Source organism: Cryptosporidium hominis (assembly GCF_000006425.1).
Source record: "Cryptosporidium hominis TU502 chromosome 8 CHRO018125, whole genome shotgun sequence".
Lineage (NCBI taxonomy): Eukaryota > Apicomplexa > Conoidasida > Eucoccidiorida > Cryptosporidiidae > Cryptosporidium > Cryptosporidium hominis.
In genome coordinates, this window is record NW_667350.1 from 1 (window position 1) to 18196 (window position 18196).

At 29.7% G+C, this 18196-nt stretch overlaps 9 protein-coding genes and 1 non-coding gene across 10 annotated transcripts; 5 read left to right on the forward strand and 5 right to left on the reverse strand.

The window, feature by feature from the left end:
* Positions 1–2234: 2234 nt before the first annotated feature.
* Positions 2235–4862, forward strand: Chro.80354 (hypothetical protein). Its single annotated transcript, XM_661973.1, has 1 exon — positions 2235–4862. One exon carries the CDS (start codon positions 2235–2237, stop codon positions 4860–4862), a length of 2628 nt encoding a protein of 875 aa, XP_667065.1.
* A 564-nt stretch (positions 4863–5426) lies between these two features.
* Chro.80353 (hypothetical protein) lies at positions 5427–6131 on the reverse strand. Its single annotated transcript, XM_661974.1, has 1 exon — positions 5427–6131. The coding sequence occupies one exon, from the start codon at positions 6129–6131 to the stop codon at positions 5427–5429; it is 705 nt and encodes a 234-aa protein (XP_667066.1).
* Positions 6132–6443: 312 nt separating this feature from the next.
* On the forward strand, positions 6444–7346 carry Chro.80352 (hypothetical protein). The annotated part of the gene is made up of 1 exon (XM_661975.1): positions 6444–7346. One exon carries the CDS (start codon positions 6444–6446, stop codon positions 7344–7346), a length of 903 nt encoding a protein of 300 aa, XP_667067.1.
* Positions 7347–7399: 53 nt separating this feature from the next.
* On the reverse strand, positions 7400–11206 carry Chro.80351 (hypothetical protein). The annotated part of the gene is made up of 1 exon (XM_661976.1): positions 7400–11206. One exon carries the CDS (start codon positions 11204–11206, stop codon positions 7400–7402), a length of 3807 nt encoding a protein of 1268 aa, XP_667068.1.
* Positions 11207–11329: 123 nt separating this feature from the next.
* trnI lies at positions 11330–11403 on the reverse strand. The gene has a single exon. It is a non-coding gene; the product is annotated as a tRNA-Ile (tRNA).
* Positions 11404–11791: 388 nt separating this feature from the next.
* Chro.80350 (hypothetical protein) lies at positions 11792–13837 on the forward strand. The annotated part of the gene is made up of 1 exon (XM_661977.1): positions 11792–13837. One exon carries the CDS (start codon positions 11792–11794, stop codon positions 13835–13837), a length of 2046 nt encoding a protein of 681 aa, XP_667069.1.
* An 857-nt stretch (positions 13838–14694) lies between these two features.
* Chro.80349 (hypothetical protein) lies at positions 14695–14904 on the forward strand. Its single annotated transcript, XM_661978.1, has 1 exon — positions 14695–14904. The coding sequence occupies one exon, from the start codon at positions 14695–14697 to the stop codon at positions 14902–14904; it is 210 nt and encodes a 69-aa protein (XP_667070.1).
* A 353-nt stretch (positions 14905–15257) lies between these two features.
* Positions 15258–15692, forward strand: Chro.80348 (hypothetical protein). Its single annotated transcript, XM_661979.1, has 1 exon — positions 15258–15692. The coding sequence occupies one exon, from the start codon at positions 15258–15260 to the stop codon at positions 15690–15692; it is 435 nt and encodes a 144-aa protein (XP_667071.1).
* Positions 15693–15854: 162 nt separating this feature from the next.
* On the reverse strand, positions 15855–17141 carry Chro.80347 (glutathione S-transferase). Its single annotated transcript, XM_661980.1, has 1 exon — positions 15855–17141. One exon carries the CDS (start codon positions 17139–17141, stop codon positions 15855–15857), a length of 1287 nt encoding a protein of 428 aa, XP_667072.1.
* A 127-nt stretch (positions 17142–17268) lies between these two features.
* Chro.80346 (hypothetical protein) lies at positions 17269–18123 on the reverse strand. Its single annotated transcript, XM_661981.1, has 1 exon — positions 17269–18123. One exon carries the CDS (start codon positions 18121–18123, stop codon positions 17269–17271), a length of 855 nt encoding a protein of 284 aa, XP_667073.1.
* Positions 18124–18196: the final 73 nt, after the last annotated feature.

The following is an 18196-nucleotide window of genomic DNA, read 5'->3' on the forward strand; positions in this document are numbered from 1 at the left end:
TCGTAATTTAAAATGGAGCCAATTGGTGTACCAGTATTGTTCGGATATGATGCCAATAACTGATCAATTGGAGTGGAATTCTGGTTACAGGGATTGCTCAAAATATGCTCATTTCCCGTTCTCGAAATATACGGCAAAAAGAAATTATTATAGTGTTCAAGCAAAAACTTATTTGCTGTATCCGTCTGGTTGGATGATACAGCACTTTGCGGTCCACCATCGCTACTATGCTGGTTAAGAATCTGGACCAATTGCAATGCTAAGTTATTCAAGTTTGACATCCAAAGTCATTAAGATCTTTACATAATTTGTCCGATCTATATTTAAAATAAAATTTATATCTATTTTTTATTTCTAATTCGCGGTATTAATAGTACCGGATACTCTCCAGCACGAGCTAATTATTATATTACAAAATAGTGGGGGCGTTTTTTTGTCTACTTTAATTTAGACGAGGAATTTTATCCGGGCTTTTGTCAAAAAAGTAGACAGAAATCTAAAATGTCTTAAAATATTTCACGCGGTTCAAGTTTCTTAGATTGATTTATCAATTACCAATTGTTAATCATTGCATGTATTGATATCAAATTGAATTTCTTGAATCATTTTCTAAAAAAATGTAGTATTTTTAGTATGCACAACACATATTTAAAAGTTTCAACTATTTGTAACGAAAATTTTGCTTAGTTTTTCAAAACAAATTACATCATTTATTGTGATTATCCAAGCTAATATGTGCAAATCGTAGTAATTCATAAAGAAAATTAAGTTTAACAATTCCTTTCCCCGAAATTTAAACAGAATATTTATCAATGACGAGGAAATGTTGTCAATTCTGACTCCCTTGATTAAGTTCTTTGTTATTAACGCACTTGAACATTTTTGATTTATTAGTATGTTAACCAGTGCATAATTACGTAAATTACAATTTAAATAAATGAAGTTTCATAACTAAGAAAACCCTTAAGTTCTTTATTTCTCTATAATGTCCAATAATTATTTGTAGCTATTAATAATTGTTTCTATTTTAATTGTATTTAACGAGAATATTAATAACTCAAATAATGTCTGATTTACTTTTCATAATAGTATGATAAGAATCTGTTTCAGAGATTATAACTGCAATATTTTATATAATAGATTTATTTCTTAAACAATATAGAATCTTAAGGCAAAATATGTTCCTTCAACTTAAGATAATGTTAAGTGCTGGTGATTAACATTTAAGTCTGAATTGTAAATTTTTAGAGTGTTTAAGTTACGTAAAAATAAAATATTTAAATTTTATATTATTCAAAAAAAATTTCAACTAAATTTACAAAAATATCAACATAGTTGCAACTTTTTAATAAATTATTGCAAAAAATAACTATTAGAGACTTTATAATTTAGAGTTTATTTAAATCTTTCCAATTCAAGTATTGTATTCCCCTTATTGAACTAAGTTAGAATAAGATCAGAATCGCTAAATTGTCAGATTGCGGAATAAATCTTAAATAACTTATTTAAATTTTCTAGTTTCAATTTTTTTGGTTTGTTCATGATCTTTAAGAATAGTTATACTATGAATTACTGTAGTGATTTTTGTTTACTGAAAATAAAACTTGCATGTTAATAAATGTCAAATTAATTCATTGCACAGGAATTACTATAATTAAACTTTTTCAATATTGAACTATTTTTGGTTCAAATTGGCTACTCGAATGATGTTTAAAGTTAAATCAATTTCTACAAATTGAAAGTTGTTAAATTTTAAAAATTCGATTATAATTACCTAATAAATTGGATTTACGAATAATATAAACTTAAAATACAAAAGTATTCAATATTACTTCTTTTTCCCTCTTAAATAAAAGCAGTTGAATTTTTAAGTGTTGAATATAATTTTCGTACTATTAATTTATTTTTGAGCCAATATATATTTTTTTACAAGCTATATTTAGTAGAATATTTATTTTTAGTTTATGAAATAATAATTGATCTTTACAAAAATTTATAACGACCTTTTGTCAATTTTAATTTAATAATCATAGCGCAATGAGCCATTTGTTGGAGGAAAAAAAAAAATCAAATATTAGATTAGTTATCAAAAATTATGATTTTAGACTCTTTAACCCATCAATATTTTCAAGGATGACTAAATATTTGTCCAACGATATATAAATTTTTACTAATGGATTGTGTGTACGCACACACAAAATTTGTAAATAAAGACTTTTATTCTCAATAATGATATGTGTATTAATTTTCTGGGACTATTTTCATTAATATACCTATATAGTTATTTATTTGTTGGCCAAAATACTGGTTATTTAATTGAGGTTAACTTACTAAAAAATAAGCATGAGAAAAGTTCGTTTTCTACAGATGAGAGCGAAGATGAAACTTCAATTATAGATGATATTAACATTTCAGAGTTAAATGAAGCTAACTCTCAAATAGATATTAAAGATAATTCGAGGAATATTTTTATTAAAGAGAGCCACAATAATCAAATAATCAATCAACATGATTATATTTCTGTTTCTGGGAAGTCACATTATAAATCTCCCAAAAAGGTAGAATTATCCACCATTAAGCCATTTAAACTAATCAAAAAACCAAAAATAGAAAGTCTTCAAATTGACGAGTTTGCATTTATGGTGAGACCTAATGAAAGAATGATCGGAATTGAAAATTTTGTTATTAATGAGATTGAAAGACTAAATACAAAGTATAATAATATTAGCGCAGGAAGTGAAATTACCGAGGGAGAAAGTTCGATTAAAAATAATAAATATAATAATTTTGGATATTTTTCATTTCCAGGAAATGTAAAAGATGAAATTTTCTCGAAAGAAATATATTTACGTACTATTCCATATGCAAGATATACTCCACTATTTATTGAAGTCCGCAGTTCCTCATATAATGCTGCATTACATGGAATATATAAGAGAGAAGAATCAATGCAATTGTCTCAAAGTGATCAAAGGTTTCCTTGGTATGTTGAGCCAATTATTAGGCCAGTTTATAGAAGAATTTATCCTGAGCCAAGCTTGTACATATTTTTTTTAAATTTTCCCATAGAAAGATGGTGTATTGGAGATACTTGGCCAATTAATAACCCAAAAATATCAGTTGGACAAATTTATGCAGAAATAATTGGAAGGCCATACTCCCCTGCATACACTAGAGGTTGGTATGTTCAGCCAAGAAAGTTTAGTGCTCATGATATAGTTCCATACGTCGAACTAGATCCTAGCACCCCCTTGAGGAATCCATTACCTGTTACAATACCTAAAGAAATGGAGTCTAAGCGTGTATTGGTTTTTGATAAGGATTTGATTGTTGAAGAAGCAAGACCATTTACTTTTATACCTAAGGAATCAATTATTCTTGAACATATTCCTTTAGTTGAATCACCTGACGATTTACAAGTATTTCCGGGTTGTCCCAATCCTCATTTAAGTAAATTTAGCGGATTAACAAAATACAAAATTTCTTCATGTATACCACCTTCACGGGGAACTTTAGATATTATAATTAATGGTGCGAATGGATACTTCTCAAATGCCTTATATAGTTGGGAGGGGTTTTTTAAGAGTAGGCCATACTTTGTACAAAGGGGGCCCTTAAGAAGTGAGGACGTTAGCTTACAAAGTTCAATAGTAGAATACCCTGGAAATAGTCTGTACCTTTGGTCATTTATTAATGAGTCAAATGCCATATCATGGATTATTTCAAGACAATTGGGAAATACTAACCCCAGCCAAATTTTGGCTATTTGGAGAAGGCCAAGCAATTCAAGGATTAAATCCGAAGTTGATTGGCCTGCTGAAAGAGGGATGGAATTAGAGCCTGATGGTTGGGCATTTTTGAAACCCCCATTTAAAAAGAAATATGTGCACAATATCCCAAATAGTAATTTTGTTGAAGAAAAAGTTTTTGTCAGAATTATAGGCATTAAACCAAAACATGTTAAAATGGTAATAAATGGAGGCACTGATGATATTAATGGAGATTATTTTCATTTGGGAGAATATCTAGGATTCCCTTTTTTTAGACAAAAAAGAAATAAGAAGAAAAATCACCCTGGATACGTGTTGTATCGAGGGATAGTAATTAATAAGTCTAAAGATACTTGGGTAATTGGAACTACGTTAGGGAGCATTCATGGAATAAAGGCATATGCTGTTGATTATATTCGCAATGGTCATTCTAATGAGTTCGACTCAAGGTTAGGATTTCAATACTTTGGAGGAACAAGATGGCCTCATCAACTACCTATCAGGTCATGGAGGGTTTGGGGGCCATCAGATGAAAATATAAAGATCAACATCTACAGTAATGAACTTAAGGGCATAAATTCAGAAGAAGTTACAAAGTCTATTGAATTTAAATGGAGAAGCTTTGAGTCGTTATACATTACAATGGAATATTTGAACCCAATTTCACTATTTAAGCAGCATTTATCTCCTGTTATTGGAAATATTCACTCGGATTTAAGACAAGAAACAATTAACACAAATACTGACCCAATATCGTTGGACCTTAGCGATTTAAACAAAAATTCTTCTGGCGATTTAAACGATACCAAAAATTACAAATATCAAACACTAGATTTAAATCCAAATAATTTGAGTTATGATATTATCAATTCAAATGTTGATGAAGATAAAGTAATTTTTGTTGGAAAAGAAAAAAAAAGTATTTCCAATAGAATAATAGGGATTTTGAGTATTTCTGGATCGATATTCATAGGAATATTTATCTGGATACTTATTAAAAGTAAATTTCATCGAGATAAAGTCGAGCTTAATCAAGAAATTATTTTGGGTAATCCGAAAGGAATTGCGCACCCTAACAGTAAATTTAGATAAATTTGTAATTTGGAAGTTTAATATTTATCCGATATATTTATTAATGAGATTGTTTGATATTAACAAATATTAATTTGATCTGTTGAATTTTATAAAGAATTAATTAAAGAAATGAAAATAATTTTTTGTTACGTATATTTTATACTTAACAATTTCCATTTTAATGACCAAGCGCCTATTGAATTCATGGAACTTGCATATTTTCATTTTTACTTGAAATATTAGTTAGAATAAGATACATTTTCAATTTATATTAATTTTAACTAATAGATATTAACTTTAAAACATAAAATAGTTTCATTTAATAATTTAATTTTCAAATCGATAATCTTTTAGTAATACAAATCCAATAAATAGTTGGTTAAATTCCGCTGTTTATATTAAGTTTTGTCGATAAATCAACTAACACGATTTAAAAATATATAAAAATATACAAAGATCATCTATTCAAAGATCATGCATAAATATTCCAAACGTTATATAATAGTAATGAGATAAATTCTCAAAAAGTTTGAATAGAGAAAAAAATTCATAAAATTAAAATTTTAGGAATAGATTTATGGCTTAGAGGGCGCTCATATCGAAAGTTGATGTTTTCATATCAGTAGGACCCGTATTTTCACCAGTAATTGAACTTCTTTCATAACTTGATGTTCTACTGGGTGAAGGGGCCGTATCATCCAACTGAGTATCTGGTTCTTTCATTCTAGGTTCATCTTCCTCGTTTTTATTAACCTCATACTCAGTATCTTCCTCAAATATATCGCTTTTTGGAACGCTTTCCTCGTTTTCTTTCGCATAGTTTACGTCTGATATTTTGGAGTCTTCTTTACTTTTATCATTCATTTTTTTTCTTTTAAATACTCTTTTTAGTATGTTAGGTTTTTTACTTTTTCGATCCTTATTCATTTTATATCTTTTTTTTGCTTTATTTTTAATTTTTCGTTTATTTCTCCATTTTCTAAGCCAATTAAATACTGGACGTCTTTTTCTTACTAAGATTACTTTGACTTTCTTTCCGTCCTTTGTATAGTACTTATCAACTGTCACCTCCTTTCTAAAATTTTTAAATAATTTTTTTTTAATTGGTATAGAAGTGGCACCTTCTGGTCTTTTTGATATATTTTCGTTTTCTAGATCATATTGGTTAGATTCTGAAATTTCACTAATTTCTGAGCTAAAAGCAAGTTTATAAAAAACAAATAAGAGAATGATAAGTAAAAATTGACCTGCGTACCTTTTGTTCCGACGCTTGGGTAGAAATATCATGAATATAACAGAATGAAAAATGCCTTTTTACATGGGAAATTAATTATAGGATCTATAATTGTTAGCGCTTAAAAAATTACTAATTTGAAATGAAAATTTGCATTAAATTGAAATATACATATTAATAAGTAACAAATAATGCATTTCATACAATTCAAAGCTTATTCTAGACTGAGTATGACTCCATTATTTATTAAGTTATTTTATTAACATATTGCAAAAAAACTTTAGCGGGAATAATTAATTCTATTTTTTAAAATTTTATGTGGATTAAGTAAAAAAAATTTGGTTAATCAAAAGAGCGGTGTTAAAATGAGTGGTTCGTTTAAAACATACACAAACAATGGGAAACACGACGAAATATCTCATTTAAGATATAGAAATGCTTTGGAAATAGAAAGATCTAATCATACAAACGAATTAGCAAAAAAAGCAGAAAAATTGAGGTTAATTTATAAAACTAGATTTGAAGAGGATTTACGTGCATTTATGGTTTCTCACAAAGCTCATGATGCATGCTTGAATTCACATGCGTTTAAATGTATTAACCCCAAACCTTTGAGAACAGGTAATATTTGTTCACATAAATTTAGAATCACTTCAAAGCTTTCACACAATAATTCAGAAGTTCAAAATTCATCCTTTATCCCAACTTGGGCATGGCCAGCATCATTGAGAAATAATGAAGATTTAAAGTTGATATCTTTATTTTACACTGCAGAGACTAATGTACCATTATCACCATCTCAAGTTGGTGGCAAGCGTAATAAGGAAACTCAAATTTGCAACCCTATTAAACAAAACACTTCCAACGACAAAAAGAATTTGCTTAAAGCTCTTAAAATATCTAAGAAAGATGAGCAAGAGAAATTAAATAATCAAAATATATTTGAGCCAAATAATTTAAAACAGAATCAAAGACAAAGACTTCGGTCAAAATATGGTGCTCCTTTTACTTGGGCTCAAAATAAATCAAGAGATAAAACAGAAGTGATTTCATCTCCACTTGAAGGTTCTTCAGATATTTCAACGCCTCAATCTCAAGTGTTTACTGAAATTCCGAAACAGCCAAGCATTTATCCACTAGAATTGGAGCGCAATATCGACTCACATAATTTGGGTATTTCTGAGTTTATTAAGAAATCACTTAAAATGCAAAAAACTTTAGAATTATTACTTGAACATAACACAGAAAATAATATTAAAAAAACATAATTGATATAAAAAATCAGTTGAGATGTTATACCAGGCTATTTTTTAATGGACAACTATCTTTTAATTAGTTGTATAACATGAATTATATCGGCATAATTCTCTTTAATATGTGGTACGATTTCACTATGGGGTGTAATAAATAAAACTTGCCTATTAAAAGCTATTTTTCCTTTTGAACACAAACGTTCGAATTCTATTAATGACCGAATCATCGTCATTCTCCGGATGTCATCCATATATACATCTGGTTCATCGAAGAGGTGAAACGGTGAAAAGTTGTTTTGGGATAACGCTAATAGAAGCGATATACCAATACTACTACTCTCTCCACCACTTAGAGATTGAATTTCCCTACTCACAAAATTGTTGAGTTGATCTTTGCAAGATGTAGAATTTCTTTCAGAAGATAAATGACTTTCAGTCTGTTTAGGTTTTTTCACAGTAGCAGTATCAGGAATAACATAGATAGTCAAGATCGACTTATCATGGTCGAACTTGAGATGAGGGCGCATTGTTTTTGACCAAAAAATAGAAAAGTAATGCTTGAATTGTAAATTTACATTTTTTCCGCAGCGAATATGATCTTTTTGTAATCGTTGGACCCTTCTATTTAGATTCGTTCTGTTCTGATTTAAAAGCTTATTTTCTTCTTGTAATTCATTTATTTTCTCCTTGTACTTTTCATACTTTATATTTATAGTGTCCAGTATTTTGTTAATTAAGTCTTCTGAACAATTTCTCTGGGTAGCATTGAACCCGAAAATTTTTGATTTTTCCATAATTTCTAAAAAAATAGTATCCATTTGTCTAGATATGTTTGATTTCCAAAGTTCTATGGTTGAGCAATCTGGAAAGGGTTCAATGTCTCCCGACAAATTTAAATACCAATTAAAGTATTCGAGTGTAGACAATAGATCATTGGTAATCAGGAAGTCAGTTCCAATTTCAGATTCATCAGCGGCGCAAAATTTGGTATTAATCGTTCGATATTTATTTTTCAAGCCTTTCAACTCATTTTTTTTTAAATCAATTTCAGTATTTAACTGATTTATTTTGCTAGTTATCTGATTTATTTCTACTTCGATTTGGGGTTTTTCGTTAAGTAAAGAATTTTTATTAGTTTTCAAAATTTTATGTTTCTGTTCTTTTAACTTGATCAACTCCTTTTCATTATCGAGGATAATTTTTAATTTTTCTACATCAGCTTCTTTATTTTTCATTAATTTTTCCTCACAACTAATTTTTTCTTTAATTACAGTAAGAAGTTGATTAAGTTCACTTAACTTCGTAGATAAATGATTAATCTCAGAAATATTTACATTGAAAATGTGTTTTTCATCCCTATCAAGTTTCCGAAGCTCTGTTTCTAACTCTACAATTTTCATGTTAATTATTTGCTCTTCTTTAGTAATATCTTCCAATTCAGTCTCGAAGCCAGATATTTCATTACGAATATAGGAGGCTTTATTATCATGATTTGTTATTGAAAGTTTTAAATCATTATTTTTTTCCTCGATTTCTATAATTTTTTTAATAATTTCCTTCTTTTTATTCTCATTCTCCATTATATTCAATTCTAATAGCCGTTTCATTTCGATTTTTTCTGGAAAGTTACATTTTTTTTCTTTTTTTTGATCAACACGTAAATCAGATCCATAATTTCTTAATTGAAAAATCCCATTTAATTTTCTAATAACAATTTTTGATGTTACATGTTGCTTAGGGATACAAATTTCTGGGGCAACTACTATTCCACCTCTTCGATATTTAAACGAATAATTAGCTAGACAATGTGCCCTTCTAATATTAAGACTGTAATCATATATCAAATCCATTTCTTGGTCATTCACGAAGATAAAAGTTGTTTCTATTTGGAAGTTATCTATTAGAAAATTAAAAACTTCATCATTTTCAACGTGTATTAAATCAATTACGGCTAATCCTACTTTTGGGAATTTTTTACGAACAGCAGATAGTTCATATTTTTGATTGAATGAAGACCTTATATAAATTAATGAAGGGTCTAAGAAAACATTGTTATTTTTAAACAATGAAATCAATTCTTTCCTTGTTTCTGAATTTTCAACTAGCCAATATTTATAATTTCTTCTAATTTTGTAGCCAGATATAGTATCGTACCTCTCGAACCTTCCACCTATAATTTCATCAAGTATACTTAATATTTTTTCGTTATAATAGAATTCAGATTTGGGAAAAATATGAAGAGCAATTGGACCAATTATTTTCACTCCTTTTTCAATTTTTTCGAGTTGTTTAATAATTTTATTATGTATAAATTTTGAATAACCAAATATAATTTCGAAGTCCTCGTCTGTAAAGTAATCATACAATCTAGAATACATAACTGCCAAACTTTCTTTACCTTTGGAGTCGTTAATCTTGGAGTTATGATTTGCAATATATCCTGTTTCTGTAGAATTAGATTTATTTGATTGTTCTAAATCAGAATCATATTTAAGAGATTTCCTATCTGTTTCCAAAATATTCTTGATTTCATCTAACTTGAGATTAAATGATAGCTTCTCATCAGAAAATAAATTAATTTTGGCCTTATTTTCTTTAATTTGTTCAAATAATGTTGATAGTTCATTTTTTTTATTTAGTGAGAGTAAAATTAAATTTTCTTTTTTAGACCTCAGAATATTAATTTTTTCTTTTGAAGCTTTAATTTTTTCTAATAATTCTCCTTTAAAATGGAATTTTTTTTTTTCTTGATTTGAGTCATAATTCTCTTGTTTAAATTCAATTTCTTTTTCTAAGCTTGAAATTTCGCCTTTTATTTCTTCAATTTGTTTATTATATGAATTAAATTTATCACATATTTGTTCCAGTTCAATTGTTAGCCTTTTATGCTTATTAATATTGACTTCATGTTCTGAATGAAAATTATTTATTTCAGATTGAGAATCATAGATTTCTCTTTCACTTTCGATTATTCTTTTATTTAGCTCCTCAATATCTAATGCTGACTTGGCTTTATAAAGCTCTTCAGACTGAAAAAGAAGAGAATTTATTGATAAGCTCAAATTTTTTATGGATGCCACAATATTTATACTTTCAAGATTTCTCCGATGTATTTGCAATTTATTATATGTCTGAATTAGCTCTTTCATACTATTAAATTCTTCCAGTTCACTTTCTAATTGTTTCAAGTCATTATTTAACGATTTGGAAATAATTTCTGCTTTTTCAATGCGACGTTGTTCTTCAGCCAAATGTTTCCATGAGTAATCAAATAAATGCGCTCTTTGGAAAAAATCGTATAAAGATTTTGGTGAGTTTTGCTCACGAATAAGATATTTTGCATCCATTTGTGTTAAAAACGTTACAGGGTTATTAATGATTATGTTTGCATAAGCACGAAATTGAGACAAGTGGTGTTTTGCATTAAAAGATCTGTGAATTGGAGAACTAGATTTAGAGCCTCTAAAAGTATAATTCGAATTGCCCTTCAAATAAATAATGCGTTCAATAATTATTTCTTCCCCATAAATATCATTCAAATATCCTCTTTGAAATTCGTTATCATTATTTGCAAAGTGTATGCAGACAGTACCCTTATTTGCACCTATTCTAACATATTTATTCAAATTTGCGTCCTTACCAGCCTTTCTACCGCTCCAACCGCATAGGAGAGCAATTGCAGAAACTAAGCTGCTTTTGCCACTTCCATTTCCGCCTGTTATTAAATTAACCCCAGGAAGTAGACTAATATCAATAAATTCGTGTCCTCCTATATCATTTATTATTACTCTCTTGATTTGCCCAACTCTCCAACCTTTCTCACAAAGATTATTCCGCTGCAATAAGATGTTGCAATCTAATTCTTTAGTAAGCATTTAGCCACATTTTAAATTAGCAGCTTAACAATGTTAAATAATTTAAAAACTTCTGTTTCCCCTCTCACTAAGTTGACCTGCTTCCTTTAAATTACCTAAATGTGGGTTGGGGACCAAAAAAAGTGCACCCACGCGGGATCGAACCGCGGACCTTACGGTTATTAGCCGTATGCTCTAACCAGCTGAGCTATGGGTGCCGGACGGTTGGTGAGTCAATCTTTAGATCCATAACAATATAGATTAATTTTAAATATTGAGATGCCATCCTAAGCTAATTTAGCCAATTACTTAAATTATGATCATATTTTCATAATAATGAACAAATAAATTTAAATATCCAATTTCATGCAAATATAAGAAGTAGATCTATTCGGTACCCAATAATTCAATGAGAATGAGTAATCAAAGAATATTGTTTATAATATTATACATGCAAAGCAACTATTAATATAAATATTAATTGAGCGGCGGTCGGTTGTTAGACAAGACATCTCCGGGATCTACTTTATATGGTAGGTTTTTACACTTAATGTAGGTACCGCTATAATTTTTCAATTAATAAGGAAGTTGTCTTCCAAATGAAATATGAAGTTTGCAGACAAGATTGAGTCACTTGAATCAACAAAATGGGGCGGAAGATTTATTAATTATCGGAGCCTTATACAAACTTTAAACCAATGCCACTCGAATTTTTTGAATTCAATTGGGAAAGAATCTAATTTAGCTGCGTTAAAAGAACAAGCAAATCACATTGATGTTTCGTATAGGCCACTTAATAAAGATGTATCTGGACACTTTGTTTTGAAGTTAGAGCAGTTTCATCTATCATTAAGACATAATATAGATGTTGTTATATTGAGTTATAATAAGATATTGAAAGATAATAGTGATCATCTAGAATGTATTTCTACTTTACTTGATGATAAATCAGCGCAAATAAGCTCTAAACTACATTTGCCAAACCTGATTTTGGATATTTGGAAAACATTTGATGATTTACAGGAATATGTTCTAATAAATAAACTAGCTGTTTTGAAACTTTTGATGAGACGCGATGAATTATTTGATTTTTATTTAGAAAATTTACCAAGCAGTGAATCATTCACTTCTTGCTTTGATAAGCTTGAAGATGGTTCAGTTTCACGAGAGAAGTTAATTGAATTATTTTCCAGATCAAAGGATCTCATAGAAAATTCACCTAATTATGATTCAACTAAGTATAACTCTCAAAAAGATCAATCAAGCACAAATATTGTTTTTAATAAGATTAAAACTCAGGGATTCGACGTTTTATATAAGTCTTCAGTTTTTGAGCTTGAAGCACTGATGGAATATGGGTTGAAGTCAGGAAAAACAATCGGTAAATCCTTATTTAATCCAGATTTTAAAATGTCATTTTTAATTGGCATTTGTGTTGTCCTGCTTGTTAATCTATTTGTTATATGCCGTCTTCCGGTGGTGAATAGCGAGTACAGCATACAAGGAACACTGGCGATATTTCCGTTATTCAGACTTGTATTGATGGGTATTTTCGTATTATGGGGTTCTGGTATTTCCATTTGCATTATGGAGTATTATGGCGTGAATTATAAGTATATGATTGGAATGGATCCTAACAGCAGAGTTGCTACGACTACGATATTCTCTTTTGCCGCATTACAAACTATAGTTTGGATTATTATTTTCACTTTATTTATTACAGATTATCGTTTGGGAATTTCTCTGTTCAGCTATTTCAATATAGAATATTATCCGCTATGGGTTTATCCTGCCTTATTAATGACTATTGAGTTTTCCCTTTTATTCATTCCAAGTAAAACATTCACTTACGAGTACAGAAAAGCCATATTTTACTCGATGCTGGAAGTCTTTAGTCATGGGATTATACCAAAAGTTGTAAATGTTACTCTTAGAGCTAATATTGTTGGTGATATTTTTACAACACTTTCAAAACCATTTGGCGACGTAGAATACACCATTACGTTTTTTGTATTTGTAATTAAGAATAAGGGTGATGTACTCCCAACTTCTCTATTTAACTTCTTATCTAATTATAGATGGATGCAGACTATTGCATTGGCTCTCCCTTATGAGATACGGTTTTTCCAATGTGGTATGAGATACTTGACTGATGAATCACCCAGTAGAAGAAACCATCTCTTTAATATGGGTAAGTACACAACTGGTTTGGCAATTGCAATAGTCGCTACCGTCCCTTGGACAACTGTAACATCGATGTCGCCCTTCATAGCTAGACTTTTATGGTTTGTCTGCTATATCACAGGTACAATTTATATGTTTATTTGGGACATTTATATGGACTGGGGACTAATGAAAGAAAGGTCTTCGTTTCTTCGCTCTAAATCTATTTATCCTAGTTGGTACTACTTCTTGGTTGCATTTTATAACTTGATTGGTCGTTTAACCTGGGCGATTACTCTAATCCCCATCACAATTATCGATGACATACAAATCAATGCCGCATTAATTAATTTGTTTGTGGCAACAATAGAAGTTTTTAGAAGAACGCTTTGGTGTACAATAAGACTTGAGTGGGAGCAAGTGCATTTAAACTCAAAACAGCCTGCAAACTTGTGGGTAAGCTCAAATAAAAACAAATTATCATATTAGAGTTACATTTTTTTATAATTATTTTAACTATTTAATACTATTTGCGTTGTTTTACATTAAGGGCCCATTGTTTTTAGAACTAAGTGTATTTCTGTCATGAAACTTGTTTTTGGTCTTAAGGGATCGAAAATATGAGGAGGTATTGCAATTCTCTTCTTGCAGATTAGTCCGAAAATCGCTACGAACCACCAAGTAACACTAGTTATAATAAGTGTAGTTTGCAGGCCTGATGAGTTGCATTCAGGTAAAAGGCTTATTTGCGCAAAAAGAGTGTTAATTTGGCAAAATGTAAATACATGAATTAGCCTGATCCATGTGGGAAGGTATTTAACAATTACACCCATTGCCTGAATTGAAAACGTTAAGTTATCAAATGTCTGGCATGTGCTGTGTATATAATTATTTAATTTCAATATTCATTTTTATTTAACTTACGATTCAACAACTGAATATGCAATACACATTGAAATGAATGAAAACCCTTCAACTACCCATAATGAGACAATACCAATTACATTAGATGAGGCTGAACAAACTGCCTGATTGTTTATTTTAGGCGAATAATTCGAGAAAGATGAATTAAGTACGATAGCTCCAATTAGTAACGAAATGCCTGACCAAAAAAAATATGATACAAAGCTAAAAAGATTTGTTAAAGTTAAATATTTTAGAGCTAAAACTTACGAGATTCCTGCTAAATTATTCAAAAGAAAATAAAATGAGTTTGAAATGCTCGCATTATTTGAGTCGTTTTCCATAGTCTTCGATTTCAAAATATTGAATAAAGGTAGCTCCAATACATGTATAAAAATTCGTTTGCAGCGCCAAACATTAAGATTTTATCTTTTTATTGAAAAATGAAGATAAATATTATAGAATGGGAAGGTAGGTTTACAGATTCAGTTGTAACAGGATTATTTAGACGTCAAATACAAAAATCAATTTTCTTGGCCTTAAATTTTATAGATCATAATTTATATATATACAACGATAAGGATGAACTAGTACGTGAAAAAACGGTCATTCCTGGAGACAAAATTCAAACTGAGCCGAATTACATAAGGTAAGTTAATCTAAAATCCTATAAATATAATAATATGATATCAGAGGGCATGGAACACTCGAAGACAAGTGCTCCAGATTAATTTCCACAGCATGTGGATATCTTGAAAGTCTAAACAAATTAATATACACTAAACCTTTGGGTGGTAGATACAATGCTGAAGTCGGAGATATTGTAGTTGGAAGGGTTGTAGAAGTAAGTTAAAATTATTCTTTTGGGTATATTTAATTCATATAGGTATCAAATAAGAAGTGGTTAATAGATATATGTTCAACTCAATTTGCACAATTATCTCTTGCTGCAATTAGTCTTCCAGGGTCTATCCAAAGGAGAAGAACAGAAGAAGACTCATTGTATATGAAGTCTATCTTAGATGAGGGCGATGTGATTTGTACAGAGGTGCAGCGAGTCCAAAGTGAAGGTATTTGCCATCTTCACACTAGAAGTGCAAAGTATGGAAAGCTGGCAAATGGAATGGTCGTAAAAGTACCTAATAAACTAATACAAAGGCAAGCTCAACACATTGTCAAGCTTAAATATGGAATACAACTTATTCTAGGACTAAATGGCTATGTTTGGATATCTCTTCCATTTGAGCATTCGCATACTGATACTCTTAACTACTCCTCTTCATCTGTAAAACCAGAAATTGTGAACTCAAATATCAGGAAATCAATTGTGATGTTGGCATTTATTATCAAACTTTTTGGTTTAAAAAATATGCAAATAACTCCTGAGCGAATTTGTAAAGTATTCGATCGCTTTACTGAATTACATTTATCATATAAGTAAGTTTAATTGAACATGTTTAGTAAACCTTAACTCAATCTAGAAATATCCAAACCTTAGATCATTCAAAAATTGCTTTAAATGCATTATTCGAATAGAATATTAATTTTTCACAATAAATAGAAAAGATATTTTTATAGGAAAATTTATTTAATACGATCTTTATCAAAACTCGAGTTTAAAACTTTGAGAAGGGCTCACCCTCTGCATAAAAGGGGATGAAACCCCTCCTAAATATCTATGGCCTTGAACCTGGCTATTCAAAAAGTGGTGATAATTGTTTGTAATAGGTTGGGAAATAAAGCTATTATTTGTAGGAAAAATTGGGTTTATCGGCAATGACATTTTTTGTGGGAAAAATCGCACTCCTGCGTTTACATGAGTAAAAATCTGATTCGGTAATTGTTGAAGTACTGGAGGTTGATATCCAAATGAATGCTGATACACATTAAATGAGTTCGATCCTAAAACAGAATTTTTAACATGATCTTGAGTAGATAGAGAAGCAGGAGGAGTTACTAGCTCACCGCTTTCACCTTCTATTTGTATAGAAAAATATTTACCTTTTACCCACTGATCTATTAATGGAAGCACAGCAACAGATTCAAAAAGCATTTTTAATCTTGGGAACTTATGAATTAATGACTCTTCTGGTAACAAAGACGTCCTATTAAACTTCTCTCCTTCATTAAATTCAATCAGAGAAATATCATCGAATAAAATTGAAAATAAAATAAAATCGCAAATCATTGGCTTGTTTTTTTCTGCGATAAAAGGCCCTTTATCACCAATTGTTGAAATTAAAGTTTCAAATTCGCAATAAAGTTGTTCTCTCAACAATTTGTAGTTAGAAATCGATCTTTCTAATTCTTTTTTCGCATTTATATCGTTGATTAAGAATTCTTTATGACTTTTTGAAATTAATTCCATTAAAATATCTCTCCACTTTGAACAACGAAAAATCACGTCATCAATTACGAAATCAATATAGTAATTTCTCCCATATTCTCCAAGCTTCTTTGCTAAATATCTTAAGCAAGGAATTTCATCAAAAATAACTAGATCCCCCAGCTTTACAACCGGAAGATCTCCTAATGGGACTTTATTGGGATCGATATAAGAAGGTATTGGACTTTCTTCATCTAAATGGACATTAATAAAACGGTGCCTGACTTGTTTTCCTAATAAAAAGAATCTAAGAGATCCACCATTGCCCACATAAACTTCATGTTCATACGTGATAACTGATAGATCCCCAATATCACGGACTGGAAGTATAACTCTATATGTTGATTTAGAAGGGGCCATAACTCGGTTACTCGTTAGTCTACATGGAATGTTGTTCCTTACCAATGTTGACATTTTTGGTGAGTAAATTTCACTTAATTCGCTGGATATTTTGCTAGCAATAGTCTTTGGTGACGGAATTGTGCTTGTTTCTTTGTTATTCATAATTAATAAGAATTTAACTAATTTATATTTTGCGATTAAAAAAAACTTTAATTATTCTACGCATGAAATTTACTTGATATTATTAAGTGTGGCATAATTTTAGCCAAATTTTTTTTTACTTAAGGAATTAAAGTTCTCTTGAAAAACTGCGATTTCTTCTTTTTTGATTATTTATACCGTTGTTAAATATTAAGTTATTACTTAAATCTTCTAAACAAGAACTGGAATATTCTTTTGATTGTTTATAATAATTTGAATTCATTTTGGTTTGTTCCATTTTATTTTTGTAAGTATCCAAGCATTTTGTGTTTATAATTTCTGCATCTTCAGATATTTTTTCTGAGTTTGAGATATCAACTTGTATAGTGTCAATCCCAGAGCTTAAACATAGCTCATTCAACCTACTTGTTTGCTGCTGTTCAATATTACTCAGAGTATTTCTAAGTTTGTGCGTTAGTGCACCAAGTCCAATAGCAGTGAAAAAGTTTATTGAAAATCTTATTTTGGAAATATTTTCTTTTGGGAAAATGCCTTCTGTAAAGGGTAAAACTTCAGAGGAATTAAGCTTTATATCTAAATTTTTAATTCCCATATTATAGGAAAGCTCTTGAAAAAGGATTTTAATAAAAATACGCGAAGAGGATGCAGTGTCTTTCTCGGATAACTTAACAATAAATAGTAAATTCCAAGGTATTGCATCTTTACTAAGTAAATATGAATAAAACTTAGTTACATGTCTCAACCTATTCGTTTCTAAGCGATGGACAGTTTCAAAGTTTTCAGAAAATAGTTTCGCAAAAGATTCTTGATATTCCTTCTTAATAATGCAAAGTCTTTCAGCAACCAAAGAAAAAAATTTTTGATATGTTCGCTCCATTGAACAACAATCTAGTATCATTGCACAAGTCTCACTTATTTGATCTTTTGGAATATTTAACTTTAACAGTCTATGCGTGCACTCCTCATAATTTAAGCTGTTCATTATACAAAGATAAATCTTTTTCCTTAAAATTACAAAATCTTTCTCAGAAAGATCTATCGTAGGATCGTTTTTA